Source organism: Schistocerca nitens, chromosome 5, assembly GCF_023898315.1.
Source record: "Schistocerca nitens isolate TAMUIC-IGC-003100 chromosome 5, iqSchNite1.1, whole genome shotgun sequence".
Classification (NCBI taxonomy): Eukaryota; Metazoa; Arthropoda; class Insecta; order Orthoptera; family Acrididae; genus Schistocerca; species Schistocerca nitens.
In genome coordinates this window covers 83,178,289-83,193,705 of record NC_064618.1, presented here as the reverse complement: position 1 = coordinate 83,193,705, position 15,417 = coordinate 83,178,289, and the positions used below count along the sequence as shown (strand labels likewise).

Here is a 15,417-nt window from a genome sequence, read left to right as displayed (position 1 = left end):
TATGTAGGTCCCTTTTCAAGGAGTTAGATATTTTAACTGCACCATCAGAGTACATATATTTGCTAATAAAATTCGTTACAAATACTCCATCTCAATTTGTGAAGAGCAGTGATTTTCATACGTACAAAACTAGAGGGAAAAAATGATCTTTCCTATCCATTATTGAAGCTGTCAGTTGCTCAAAAAGGAGTACATTATTCAGCAACAAAAATCTTTGATCATTTGCCCAACAACATAAAGTGTCTGGCAAGTAGCAGATCAAGTTTTAAACCTAACTTAAAGTCATTTCTCATGGAAAACTACTCTTACTCCATGGACAAGTTTCTGTTTCAGAAATGGGTAAAATAAATAAATAAATAAACCTCTAAATGAGTTGCATGTGTAGAACTAAAAATTTCAGTAATATTAATATTAGCGCTATTCGCGCACGCGCGCTCGCGCTCGCGATCGCGATCGCGCTCGCGCGCGCGCGCGTGTGTGTGTGTGTGTGTGTGTGTGTGTGTGTGTGTGTGTGTGTGTGTGTGTGTGTAATCTTGTAATCTGACCTGCTCCATATCAAATCAATAAAATAATCAGTAAAATGATCTACGGAACATGACATAACTAATACTAATACTAGTACAGCAAGATACAGAGCTCTTTCACATGTATGACCGCAACCTGGCAGAAATTTTCTGCTATTCAATGACTCCCTCAGTAATCTGAAGGTGATTACAGATTACTCACCAACTCATTCATTAGTCTCCAATAGCCAAGAACTTTCATATGACCTCGACAATACAGGAATGTCCATGGAATACCTCAGGGTTGTAATTGTATGGAGCATGTATGTTTGTCGTACTTACTTTACATGTGAGCAATGGCAGGAGAAAACATGTAATAAAAGATGTGGAAATGTGCAAACTTTCAGAACCAGTGGCGCCTTGTTCTAGTAGCAGAAGTTTTGCAGGTAACAGAAGACGGAAGAAGGAAAATGGCTGGTGAGGTTTGGGAAATGTGAAGAGTTACATTAAAATTGACCAGGACCCCGGGACAGGGAAGACTTATTGGACAGGACAAGAAGGAAAGACTGATTTCTGGTACCTGCACTAGATGAGATTTGAAAAGCAGAGAAGTCCATTTTTCAAATATCATCCAGTGCAGGTACCAGAAATCTGTCTTTCCTCCTCATCCTGTCCAGTAAGTCTCCCAGACCTGGGGCTTTCGGTTTCTTTCCCACAAATGCTTATATTTCCTAAATCTCACTAGTATTTTTGTTCATCATCTATCTTTCTCTTCAACCCTTCTGCCAAAAGGAGGAGCCATTTGCTCCGATAGTTTGCATGTTTCCACATCTTTTATGTGTTCTCTCCTGCAGCCACTTAGTGAGTAGATTTTTTTATCTATCCATATTATATTTTCAAACAATGATTATTTTCATTGATATGTTTCATTACACAGATACATATTATGACAAGAGTACCATCCTCAGCGCGTCTGCAATGTGACTCTTAACAGTCTGCCACATCCTTCAAGCAAATCCAGACTCACTCGACTTACATTGTAGATTACATATTGACAAAACACTGCTGCGGATCCTAGTCGATGGTGCAGCCCAGATTGTAACCTTCCTATGGGAAAGTGATTATTACCAGTTGATCTAAAGTATTCATTTTAGTGATTGACTTACGGGATGTAGCTGGGGAGGGGACACCAACTGCCACTTATTTTACCCTAAGGGGAATTCTCACACAGCCTCATCTCTGCTGAGACACAAACTTCAAACCTGACCGAGCTGTACTTCATTCCTGTGTGTGTTATTTTTAAACATCATTCATAATCTACTGAATGACCTATTTTTTAAGGAATCCTCTCCTGTCGGTGCAGAGGTGGGAAGAATGGAGTCACAGTGTACATCTTCTGCCCCAGCTTTTTGTTCTAGGGCAGTTTTTACCCTCACAATCCCCCCCCCCCTCCCCCCTTACACACACACACACACACACACACACACACACACACACACACACACACACACACACACACACACACACACACCTACACACCTACACACCTACCTACCTACCTACCTACCTACCTTCACCTGTAAGTGTTCTACAGATTCTTTTATTGATATATTTCTTCGTAGATCATTTTTGTACAGTGTCACAGTTCTTGGCCAGACAATGTCTACATCACTAACAAAACTGTTCTATTGGCTCAATAATTATGTTGATAGAGAGACTAGGAGCCATGCTATTTAGTTCTTCAGATACCCCAGTAATCATAATCAAAATTGTCATCATCATCATCATCATCATCATCATCCATTCAGGATTGCTCATATTCATTTTAATTTGAATGAGATATGTTCACATTATTAGTGTCATTAGTGAAAAGTCTGTGATTTCATTGTTCGTCGAATACTCCTACTCTGGATTTTCGTCTTTATGACAGTTTGGTTAGGGCTTGGGTTGTCACTTAAGAAATGACATGCTGCGTTCCAGTGATATGCAGAAATTGAAGTATGCATATGCAGAAATTGAAGTATGCATCTACCACATGAACCACATGGAATTCGTGAATGGCTTGACAAAATGTACGTAGATGTGCTCCCAAAGCTGGTAAGGAGGGGCCATAGTGAGAGGTTGACCAACAGAACGAGTTGATTTACTGCACATTTGTGACAGTTGTAGAAGAATCATTGTGTAGTTTCCTTAATTTTCAACTAGTAAACATGCTGTCATGTTTATTATAAACATTTCTGGCTCTCTAGCTTTCAGCTACTAAAGATGAGTATTTCTGACATAGCCCATTAATTCCTCTCAAAAGGCCTACTATCGAACAATGATACACTTCTTTCCCATAAATATAATTGCTCAGTGACTACCCACTATTTAAAATATGATAGAAATCATAATCTTTACATATTTACACTATCTTACGCGTGCAGTTATATGCATCCATTTTCAACAGAATGCCTTAAAACTCCAGCAGATCAACTGAGACTCAATTTCAATTAAAATTCCTGATGAACAGTATTATTCTCAAACAACAATTAATTACTTTTATGATAGTAAACTATTTTAATTATTCTGTCTAATCTTGTTCTCTTTATCCTAGAATGGGAGGCCATATTAGGCTTAATTCATGTAATTACTATTAGTAGACATCCTAACAGTACTGAATGACTTGTACAGACAACCAAACTTGCTGTAGCTTGGTCATGGTCACTTAATGTGTGTATATGTGCAATTGTTTTGAGAAATTTATGAATTTCCAGAAGGTCAATGTTATGAAGATATTTATTCTAAAATCTTATATTGTAGGAGTTTCTCATCAAGCTGCAGAAACCTGTTCCTCAACCAAATAAACATGAAGGAAAGGAATGGTATTATCCTCAGGCAACAAAACTAAAAGCGGAAGAACTACTGAAAAGGGTTCCTGCTGATGGAGCATTTCTCGTGAGACCAAGTGAATCTGATACTGATGCATATGCTATATCATTCAGGTAAGGACATTGGACTTAATTACAATGCACCCCTATTCGAAAACACAGTATACCAGAAAAATCTGAGAAGTACATGATATTGATCATAGATTATTCAATAACTCAAATAAGATCATGTTGGATTAGTTTTTGTGCCCTTCAAATGGTAAAATCTTGAAAAGTATGATTATTTGGCTATTGAAACACACTGAAGCACCAAAGAAACTGGTATAGGCAAGGGTATTCAAAAATAGAAATATATAAACAGGCAGAGTAGGGTGCTGCGGTCGGCAACGTGTACGTAAGACAACAAGCGCGTGGCACAGTTGTTGGATCAGGTACTGCTGCTACAATGGCAGGTTATCAAGATTTAAGTGAGTTTAAACATGGTGTTATAGTCAGTGCACGAGCAATGGGACACAGCATCTCAGAGATAGCAACAAAGTGGGAATTTTCCCATATGACCATTTCACGAGTGTACCACCAATATCAAGAATCCAGTAAAAGATCAAATCTGTGATATCGCAGTGGCAATGCAAGAATGGGACCAATGACAACTGAAGAGAATTGTTCAACATGACAGAAGTGCAACCCTTACACAAATTGCTGTATATTTCAATGGTGGGCCATCAGAAAGTGTTAGAATATGAACCATTCATCGTCAATATGGGCTTTCGGAGCTGAAGGCCTGCTCATGTGCCCTTGATGACTGCATGACACAAAGCTGTATGCCTCACCTGAGCCCTTCAACACTGACATTGGACTGTTGATAACTGGAAACAGGTTGTCTAGTTGGACGAGTCTCATTTCAAATTGTATCAAGCAGATGGATGTGTACGGGTATGGAGACAACCTCATGAATCCATGGACCCTGCAGGTCAGCAGGAGACTGTTCAAGCTGGTGGAGTCAATGTAATGATGTGGCGCTTTTGCAGTTGGAGTGATATGGGGCCCCTGATACGTCTAGATATGACTCTGACAGATGAAACATATATAAGCATCCTGTCTGATCACCTGCATTCATTGATGTCTATTATGCATTCCTACGGACTTGGGCTATTCCAGTAGGACAGTGCAACACCCCACACATCCAGAACTGTTAAACACTTCTGCTGGCCACCAGATTCCCTAGACATGAACATTATTGAGCATATCTGGGATGTCTTGCAATGTGCTGTTCAGAAGAGATCACCATCCCCTCGTACTCTTACGGATTTATGGACAGCCCTGCAGGATTCATGGTATCAGTTCCTCCAGCACTGCTACAGACATTAGATGAGTGTGTGCAACACCGTGTTGCGGCACTTCTGCATGCTTGCGGGGGCCCTACACGATGTTAGGCAGATGTACCAATTTCTTTGGATCTTCAGTGTATCTTCCCATGTATTTAATATCCAGAACTACAATCAAACTGTTGAGCCAATTAGTGGGGAAATTCTATTTTAAACAACCTGTTTATTCTGTATCAAGGTTTCAATTTCCCTGTAAGATGTTATTGTTGCAGGGCTGAGAAAAAGATAAAACACTGTAGAATAAAACTGGAAGGACGGCTGTACACAATTGGAACATTTCAGTTTGAAAGCCTAGTTGAGCTTGTGAGCTATTATGAGAGACATCCCCTCTACCACAGAACAAAGCTCCGATATCCAGTCACAGAGGAATCTATCAGCAGAATGGCTCATGTAAGTGTAATGTATATGTTCGCTTGTTGAAGTTGTTTGTTAAAATAATGGTGTAATAATTCTCTGTCTGACAGCTGTATAAGTAGTAGTTGAAATTCGTGAATAATTGTGGCGTCTCACTTTTACTGATTATGTTTTGTGAGACGTGAAAAATAGCCGTGAAATTTCTACTGCACTAGGAAACTGTGTAATATTTTTATTTCTATGTAGTTGTCAATGTGTAATTGCTTGGTTTGAAGTCAATATTCATCTTGCCAGTATGACATGTGCAGTGGAAAACAATTTCACGTGGTTATTACAAGGGTGTGCCTGAAAAGCAATGCCTAAAAATTTTTTATATGAATACTCTTGACACTTTTTAAATAAAACAAATTTTATTCACTTTCTGCTCCTTTATCCTTTATGCGTACATATTTTCCTCTCAATGTAGTCATGTGTGTGATGGACGCTATCACAGAGCAATATGACTTTGTGTTTCCTTTTTCCATATTCCAGTCATTTTTCATGTAATGCTTGATTTAAATTGATCATTTGCTGTTGGTGATGATCAGTGTTAATGGTTTCACCAGGGTTTAGCAGCTCATAATAGATGACACCCTTCTGATCCCTCCAAACACAGTGCATTGTCCTCTTTCCAAAACATTTTGGTCTTGCAGTGTATGTCGATGGTTTGCCTGGATTCACCCGTGATTTACAGCGCTTAGGATTCTCAAAATATATCCATATTTCATGACTGTCACTATTCAAAGGAGAAACGACTTTCTTTTGTATCTGGCGAGCAGAAGTTCACAAGTGATCTCTCAATTTGCTTGCTGTCTTGCATTCAGTTCATGCGGAACCCATTTTCCTACTTTCTGCACCTTTCCCATAGCTTTCAATTGAAGAGAAGTGGCTTTCTGCATCACATTCAATTGTGCCACAAGTTCCTGTTGAGTTTGAGTATCATCTTCATCCAGTAAAGCTTGCAATTCACTGTCTTCGAACTTTTTCAGTGGTTTCCAGCGCTCGTCGTTTCTCTAGTCAAAATAACCACTTTTGAATTTTTTGAACCACTCGAAACAGTATGTTTTCCCAAGAGCATGTTCGCCAAAAGCTCCAACAAGCATTCGGTGCGACTCTTCAAACTGTAACAGAAAACCAATGCTGTCCGCAAATTGTAGTTTGTAAGCCCAAAACCAGACATGTTTATGGGTTTGAAACAGGTACCGATGTATGGAACGTAGGTTACTGTGTGTTGACATTCGTCGTCAGCTGTTACAGGAAGAAAAAGGTGCTCCAGATGCGGTCTCACAGGCCCTACACTAACGGCCAGCACCATCAATAGAATTCCAGTTTCATACTTCTACACCTGGTACATGTTGTTCTAAGGATTCAGCGGTGAGATGTGTAGATCACATTTTGAGCCACTATCATTTATAGACATTGGGTGTCCCTTATTACTGTCGGGTAATTTGAGGGCTGTGCAGTATTGAGACAGGGCCCTCCAGCAAATGATCCAGCCTTAGTCTTCAGCATTGTTGGTAGTGGATTCATCTTACAAGATGCTAATTCCTGGGCATAACATGTCCATCTTGCAAACACCTTCCCCCCAGTGGGCAGGACTCATAGGAATTGAAAGGACTGTGGGATCTCCTGGTTTGAAACGAAATGATCATGTGGCATTGTTGACCAGGAGGCCCCAACTGTGAAAGTTCGGCCGCTGGATGTAGGTTTTATTTCAGGATGCCACAGTGGGTGACTTGCACGTCAATTATGGTGATGAAAGGATGATGAGAACAACACAACATCCAGTCCACGAGTGTAGAAAATCCCCAACCCAGCTGGGAATCAAACCTGGGCCTGCTGCATGGTAGGTAAACACCTTACCACTCAGCTAAGCTGGCTGACTCTCCTTATATGAAACACACTAAACACACTTGAGATCAACAGACACTTACAATGCATCATATCAGGAACCCTACTCCCACCCTCAACCTGCCATCTAAGAGAAGGGGGGGAGCTTGAACAGCAGCATTTTGATCATATTGTGGTCAGCATGTCTAGGAGAATCCATGCTTGTTACAATAGCAAGGTGGAACAATATGATATTGGGTGTTCATAGATGTGCATTTTTGAACAGATGTCTTTATTTTGCTTGTTGTTTTTATTTATGTATTTATTTATTTATTTATTTATTTTTTAACAGGGCATATTCTTTCATTTCCTAATCCCCTTGGGTCTGAGCCTGCTGATACTTGCAGATAAGCACATGGTGCAAAACTTCTTTTTGATCACTTTACCATCTGTACAAATCTTAGTAGCTATTCTGTAAAGTGTCAGAGTAAATGTACTTTGCTTCAGTGCAAGAATATATGTGTTTGTTGTAAAAATTGGCCCAAAATTAAGCATAAGTGTTAAAATACCGTACAAAGATACAAACAACTGTCAGACTGCTGCTTCAATAAATCTTAATCTATAGATTTTGCTGTATAAATCGAAATTTTTTTTGCATTGTCCTCTGCCAAGATTTTAGCAATCATGTTGAACTTATGTAAGTAAAATGACACGGTAAAGCATAAAGTTTATAGGAAGAGAATTCCCCTTGAACTCACTTAACTGTACAGTCTATATTGTGCTTTGTATGCAGTAGTATGTGGTGCATGTCACCCTTATCATTTTGATCCTGACCACAATTTTCATAATTTATTTTTTGCGTGAAGTGCAAATATGCAGAGCAGCAGTGTCCCACCACACAGATAATGGACATAACACAAAACTGTATAGGTTTAAAATTTGCAAACCACACTCTCTATGAGAGGTATAACAGTATTACACCCATATATCCACTGTAATGATCTTGAGAAACTTGCCATTACAATTTCCAGTTGGGACAAGCGTATTTTCAAGTCTTAATATGGTGGTCTTAAGTCCTTGATGGAAGGAGTGAAGATTAGTGCAGAAACAAGACTGAGGACTTTCTTAATCTTGTTCATCTTCATGTTGATGTTTCATGTATGTAATGAATTGTTACCTTTGAACATTTAGTATTTTGAAATCCTGTTTTTAAAACCACTGTTTAGGCTTGACATATTGGAACTGACTGTCACTAATACTGTTTTTCACTTAGAAATCATAATGGATCCCTTAAGCCATGCCAGAATGACTGTATTAATTTTGATTCTGTGGTAATCTTTAGTTTTACCAAAATATATGTTTAGGTACAATTATCGATATCTTTATTTTTTTATTGACGGAAGTCAGTTCCAGCCCACTAAGAAGTCTAATGTAATTGGACAGATAAAAAAAGTCTATTCACCAAGTGGTGGCAAGAGAACACACATATCAAACTATTGATTTTTTCAAGCTCTTGGAACCAGTGGCTCCTTCTGGCAGAAGGGCTGGAGGGGAAGGAAGAGGGGTCGAGGAAAAGTATTGGTGGGCTACAGGAAAATGGGAGAATTCAGAAAAGTCCTTCAGAATCCCAGGTCAGGCGAGACTTACTGGACAGGAGAAGAAAAAAGACTGTTTATTGGGACTCCACCAGACAAGTTTCTGTGCAGTCCCCAACTGTCGGTCTTTGCTTCTCATCCCATCATCCCATCTGGTAACTCTCCCCTTACCCAAGGTTCTGGGCAACTTTTCTGAACTCTCCCAATTTCCTAAACCTAACCATTCCTTTTCCTTCACCCCTTTTCCTTCCTCTTTTTCCGGTCGCAGCGATGTCAGACATTTGGTGTTTTACCGGATTCCTGATATTCATGGTACGCTCATGAAATGGTTGTATGGGAAAATCCACACTTCATCTCTACCTCAGAGATGCTGTCCCATCCCGCGTATGCTGGCAATAACATCATGTTCAATCTCTCTTAAATCTTGATAACCTGCCATTGTAGCAGCAGTAACTGATCTAACAATTGCATCAGACGCTTGTTGTCTTATATAGGTGTTACTGACTACAGTGCTGTATTCTGCCTGTTTACATATCTCTGTATTTGAATACGCGTGCCTATATCAGTTTCTTTGGCACTTCACTGTACTTTAAAAGGACAGATGGTTGCTGTGACCTTGATGACGGAACCTTCCTGGCAAATCAGGATGCCAGACGGAGCAAGCTCCATCCTCTGAAATATAAGTTTAGTGTGTTACCTCATTCTCTTGGACCCTGTTGTACGATGTCCTTGATATAAATGCAGTTTTACTCGTTGTCATTGGGCACATCAAGGAAGCCCAACAGTGACTCCAGAACCAAGAGCTTATTGCTATACCCTACACACTAACTCCATACTGTTTACGTTTAGAAGACATGAGAAATCTTATTTGTTAGACAGGATACTCCCTAACTTGTAATGAGATCATGTGGGGAAGACCAGGGTTTCATGGGTTTTATTGATTCTGTTATTAACCTCAAAAGAAGTTATGTAGACATTTCTTCCTGAATAAGTGGCTCCTGTGACACAGGTGGTAATTCTTAAAAATTTTGTTGTCTCCCAACATGATGAAATTCCAGCTTCATTTGTTAGAGCTCTCTAGGTGTGTTTTGAAGGCTTATTCATCTGGCAGTGTGAGTCACCCATTCACTCTCCAAATTCTATAAACAACAAATAACAACATACTTCCAATTTGAAGTTTTTCAGTTGGAACAGTAAAGCCGGTAAGTACAATAACTGAAGGAAAAAATAATCTCATTTCCGGTATTAATAGGGAAGTAGTAAATAAGTCTCTTAGGCAGACTTCAGTTATTTACTCATGGGTGCAAAATGCATAACAGACTTCAAAGCTAATACTGAAGAAAGTTGAAAAGCTTGCTTTTGGTCATCTCCTTTTCCATAGAATTAATTTTATTTAGAAAATTTTAGCTTATTCATTACATGCTTCTGTTAATGTTGTTGCTGTGTTCTTCAGTCTGAAAATGGATTTTGATGCAGCTGTCCAAAGTAGTCCCTCCTGTGAAAGCATCATCATCTCTGTGTAACTACTGTAATCCATCTCCATTTGAACCTGCTTACTGTTGTCAGTTCTTGGTCTTCTGTTCAGTTTTAATCCCTTACACTTCCCTTCATGACCAAATAGGTGATTCCTTGATGGCTCAAGATGTGCCCTATTACCTAGTCCATTCTTTCATTTAAGCTGTGGAGTAAATTTCATTTCTCCCCAAATTCTATTCAGTATCTCCTCATTAACTATCAAGTCTACCCATTTAATCCTCATCGTTCTCCTGTAGCATCATATTCGAGAAGCTTCTGCTCTCTGCTTGTCTGAACTGTTTATTGTATGTGTTTCACTTCTGTCCAAGGCTGCACTCCAGACATAAACAAAAGAAAAATAGGACTTCCTTACACTTAAACTTATATTTGAACATAGCAAATTTCTCTTTTTTTTTAGAAATGTTTTTCTCACTATACCCAGTCTGTATACATCCTCTGTACTTCTGCCATTGTAATTTTGCTACCAAAATAGCAAAACATTTTTTTTTTTAGTATATAATTTCCTCACCTAACTACCTCAGCATCCCCAGTTTTGATTCAACTACATTCCATTACTCTTGTTTTACTTTCACTGTGATTCAACAGCACAACAAAGAGATAGACTTTCACTTACCATGAAGATGACACATTAAGTTGCAGACAGGCAAAACTAAAAGACACTTACACATATCTTTCGGCCATAGCCTTCATTAGAAAAAGAAAGAGAAACACACAAGAGTCATTCACTCAGGCAAGTACACCTTATATACACAGGGCCACCATCTCCAGCAGCATGAACTGGTCCGAGCTGCTGTAGATGGCAAGCATGTGTGCATGAGCTGTGCTTGCTCGTGTGAATGAATGGTGTATGTTTCTCTGTCTTTTCCTGATGAAGGCTGTGGCTGAAACCCACATGTAAGTGCCTTTAGTTTTGCCTGTCTGCAACTTAACATGTCATCTCTACAGTAGGCAGCAATTTATCTTTTCCTTATATTGTTGATGTTTCGGCCTGGAGTTTTCATTGATGTTCATATTGTAACCGCTTTTCAAGACACTATCCATTCTGTACAACTACTCTTAAAAGTCCTGGGCCATCCTCGATAAAATTACTGTGTCACTGGAAAACCCCAGGTATTATTTCTTCTCCCTGAATTCAAATTCCCTTTCCAAATTTTTCTTTGGTTACCTTTATTGCATGATCAGTATACAGATTGAGTAAGATTGGGGATAGTCTTCAACCCCACCTTACTCTGTTCTCAGCTGTTGCTTCTCTTTATATCCTTAGACTATTATAACTGCTGTATAGTTTTAGGAGAGATTGTAGATAATCTTTTGATTCCTGTATTTTACCCCTGCTACCCTCAGAATTTCGAAAAGTGTATTCTAATTAGTATTTTCAAAAGCTTTCTCTAAATCTACAAATGCTATAAACATAGGCTTGCCTTTCTTCTGTATATCTTCTAAGATAAGTCACTGGTTCAGTATTGCCCTGAATGTCCCTACATATTTCCAGAACCCAAATTGCTATTCCGTAAGGTTGTCGTCTACCAATTTTTTATTCTTCTGTAAATAATTTGTGTCAGTATTTTACAAGAATGCCTTATTAAATGGATAATTTGACCGTATTCACATGTCACCACCTCTCTTCTTTGGAATCTGGGTTATTACACACCTCTTGAAATTTGAGGTTAACTAGCCATCACGTATCTCTTTCATATCAGATGAAATAGTTTTGTCATAGCTGGCTCTCCAAAGGTTGTTGTCTTCTATTATTACATCAAATATATACTTTTCTGTTACGAATGGTCAGCATGCAGGCATATTTATATAACTTGTTAGTTAGTAACTTTTTACATCCAATGATCATTTTTACAGTGACATGGAATTTACCTGCTTAACATGAGGAAAATTTATATACACACACATGTAACGGGGAGGACAGGTGATTGGTAAATAATTTGGTAGAATGTGAACAGATTTATTCTGCATAATCATGACATATTTTACAAATAACCTGTGGCACGGGGTAATGCTGATGGGCTGACTCTATCTGGATAAACTTCAACACCTCCAATGATCTGCTGTATCACACACGGACACTGCTGAGCATCTGTGAGTGCATTATGCTGATTTCCTCTCTCATCAAAGCTAAAGGCAACTACAAGAGCATTGCATCATGAACATAAACAATGTGCAAGTTGTTTACATACATTCCATGATGATGTGCAATTTTACAGTAGGCTTTGAGGAGATCTAAAATGACATTAATCACATTTCTTAATGTATAACAATTTTTTGTAAAACTGTACTGACCGCTAACATAGATAATGTCATTATACAGTGAAAATCACCAAATAGTTTTGTAAGTGTACCATTTTCTGTTCTATGTTGATTTTTACTCCCTTGCAGCAAACTCAAGGTGGTGATTGTGCAGAAAATTCCTGATTATTTATTTAAAAAGAGATCTCCCCACTGTTGCTACACTTAAATTTTCATTTGGCATAAGGCGGCAGTTTGTAAAGATACCTTTTTATGTGATTATACTAGTAACAAAGTGGTTTTTGTTGCCGAATGAACAGCATTGTGAAGCAATGCTAATGCAAATACTTCACACTTCCAGTTTGAATGATATCTGTAGTATTGTAAAATGATAGAGTAGTCATTGTAAGGAAATTTTTGTTTTATTTTTGTCAATATAGAACACGTTTCCACATAGTAACCTTCATGTAATAGTCTAATATTGAAAACAAAAATCTTATATGTTCCTGTAAGGTAACTGGATTGATAAAAAATCAACTCACCAAGCAGTGGCTGGAGAACACACATGTAAAGGTACTGAACTTTGCAAGCTTTCGGAGCCAGTGGATCCTTCTTCTGGCAGAAGAGTTGAAGGGGGGAGAGAGGATGAAAGAAAAGGGTTGGTGAGACTTAGTAGGAAATTGAGAGAGTTTGGAAAAGTCACCCGGAACCCTGGGTCAGGGACAACTTAACAGTTGGGATGAGAAGGAAACACTGATTGTTGAGGACTGCTCCAAATGAGATTTTAAAACCCAAGGCCTTAAAGGTGAAAAATAGAGTAATACTCTAGACGGGAGTATGTATGCGAGGTCCACACCAGCTGTCTGACACCTCTATGTACAGCATCGGTCATAAAGATCATAACCCTATGATACAAACGGACCTGCAGTCCCTCCTTAAAACCACAGGCCCCTCACAAGGACCAACACCTCAATCCATAGAATGTCTTACCTCACCCAAACCTTGCACCCACACCTTTTACCTTCTTCGTAAGGTCCAGAAACCCACACTGTGGATGTCCCAGGGCTGCTGCTGGCTTCAAACCACCCACCAAAAGATATTTATGTGCCTTAGTTGATCAGCACTAATCAACATTATATATACCAACTACTACTTTTCCTTTGAGGGGCAGACATAAAAACAGATCAGAGGCATGGCCATGGGAACCAGGACTACTCCTTCGTATGCCAACCTTTTCATGGGAAGCTTGGAGGGGGCTTCTGTGGTATTCATAAGCCTTCAGTCCCTGGTTTGGTTTGGATACGTTGAAGAGATCTTTGCATATAGACTCATGGTGAGGCTGAGCTGTTATAATTCTGTAAATCTCTAATTACTGTATTTACTCGAATCCAAGCCGCACCTGAAAAATGAGACTCGAGATCAAGGGGAAAAAAAATTCCTGAATCTAAGCCGCACCTGAAATTTGAGACTCGAAATTCAAGGGGAGAGGGAAGTTTTAGACCGCACCTCCAAATCGAAACAAAGTTGGTCCATTGTAACATGAGACACAATTTAGGTTGAATGGATGAGTAGTTTGGTTCGAGTCATAAGCTTAGCAGTTCAGCTTTACCAGGTACCCATTTCTGTGCGTCAAGCGCTCTTGTCTGTATTTATATGGGTACCCTTCCTTTTTTACATGCTTCGTCTAGTTTCAATCAATTGCTTATTTTGCTTTTATCTGATAAGTGCTGTTCTCTTTGTTATAGGTGTTTACATCACTCTTAAGCTGAAAATGCATTATTGAGCTGTGTCGTGCATTGTTTGACGCATTCTGATAGTGAGTGTTTACAACCTGTCGCCGCTCGCGGCATGGCTTGCTTTTGTGCGTGTTACTGCCTCTAACAATTAAAAAAAAGAGGTATTGTCTCTTTAGTGAAACAGTGGCAAGAGACTGCTATTTGTTGTTACTTACAGTGCTGCTTTCTTTGATAATGATCAACAAGAACCAAATAATAGACTGCGTGTGATAGAAGATGTTCTGAACGAGAGTTTAGCGAAAATTTTTCTCCATTTGAAAATCTTTGCAGATGCCTCTTTAGTACATTACATTCTGCACAGAAATTAAAGTCATCTTAAATTTAAAAATCTAGTCAGTTGCAGTGCTTCATTTCTGACTGTATCACTATTCGGCATAAGATTAATACGAATATAAACATGACGTGATATGTATATTCTTCCGTGTTTGTTCTAGTTTTGTAGTTTATTAGGCAGACAGAATTTAAATGAGATAGCAGCAAACATGGCATAATGTTTACATTCTTCTATCTTTTCTTTTAATTTATTTACTGATGCAGAGGTTTTGGCACCAGTATTTGTCTTTGTGCCTGCAAAGCACGCCTGTGTAGTGCTACATATATTCGATGGCAGAAGTCAGTTGTGGCGGCACCTACCAACATTTTTCAGAACTTCCGCTTACTTTGCACTAGATTCTAAGCCGCAGGCAGTTTTTTGGCTAGCAAAAATCGGAAAAAAATGTGTGGCTTAGATTCGAGTAAATACGGTACATTCTCCCAGTTAAATTTAAAATGCTGCTATTCTGAATCCCATGCCACTTCCCTTGATGTTATCCTCACCAAACGATCTGCTACACACAGCCATTAGCTGTTCACATTAAGCCCACTAACAAACAACAGTACTTAAATTTTGGCAGTTGCCATCCTTTGTATGTCAAATATTCCCTCCCGTACAGCCTTCACGTATTTGTTCAGGTGGAGACTCTTTACAGCAATACACAACCATTCTCACCTCAGCCTTCACTGGATGTAATTACCCCTGCCAGCACAGTTCAGTAGCAGATTTCCCAGAGCATCACATCTAATCCTGGTACTAGTGATCCATCCAAAACACAGCTTAAGAATACTGTCACTCAGTATTATCCTGGTCTCGAATGTCTTAAACAGCTACTTCGACAAGGCTGTGACATACGAAGATGGCACCTGTTCTTTCGGACATGTCTGAAAGAACAGATGCCATCTTCATATCGTTAAAGGCTAACCAGCTGATGGCCTTCTTCAGTGCGGATGCACAC

At 39.1% G+C, this 15,417-nt stretch overlaps 1 protein-coding gene across 1 annotated transcript in view; it reads left to right on the top strand.

Moving 5' to 3' along the window:
- LOC126260201 (1-phosphatidylinositol 4,5-bisphosphate phosphodiesterase gamma-1) overlaps positions 1–15,417 on the top strand; it is a 282,094-nt gene that overhangs the window by 136,426 nt on the left and 130,251 nt on the right. The window contains exons 12-13 of the mRNA XM_049957484.1: positions 3,306–3,487; positions 4,971–5,148. Of these exons, the coding sequence (XP_049813441.1) occupies positions 3,306–3,487; positions 4,971–5,148 (360 nt within the window). The remainder of the gene's footprint in view (positions 1–3,305; positions 3,488–4,970; positions 5,149–15,417) is intronic.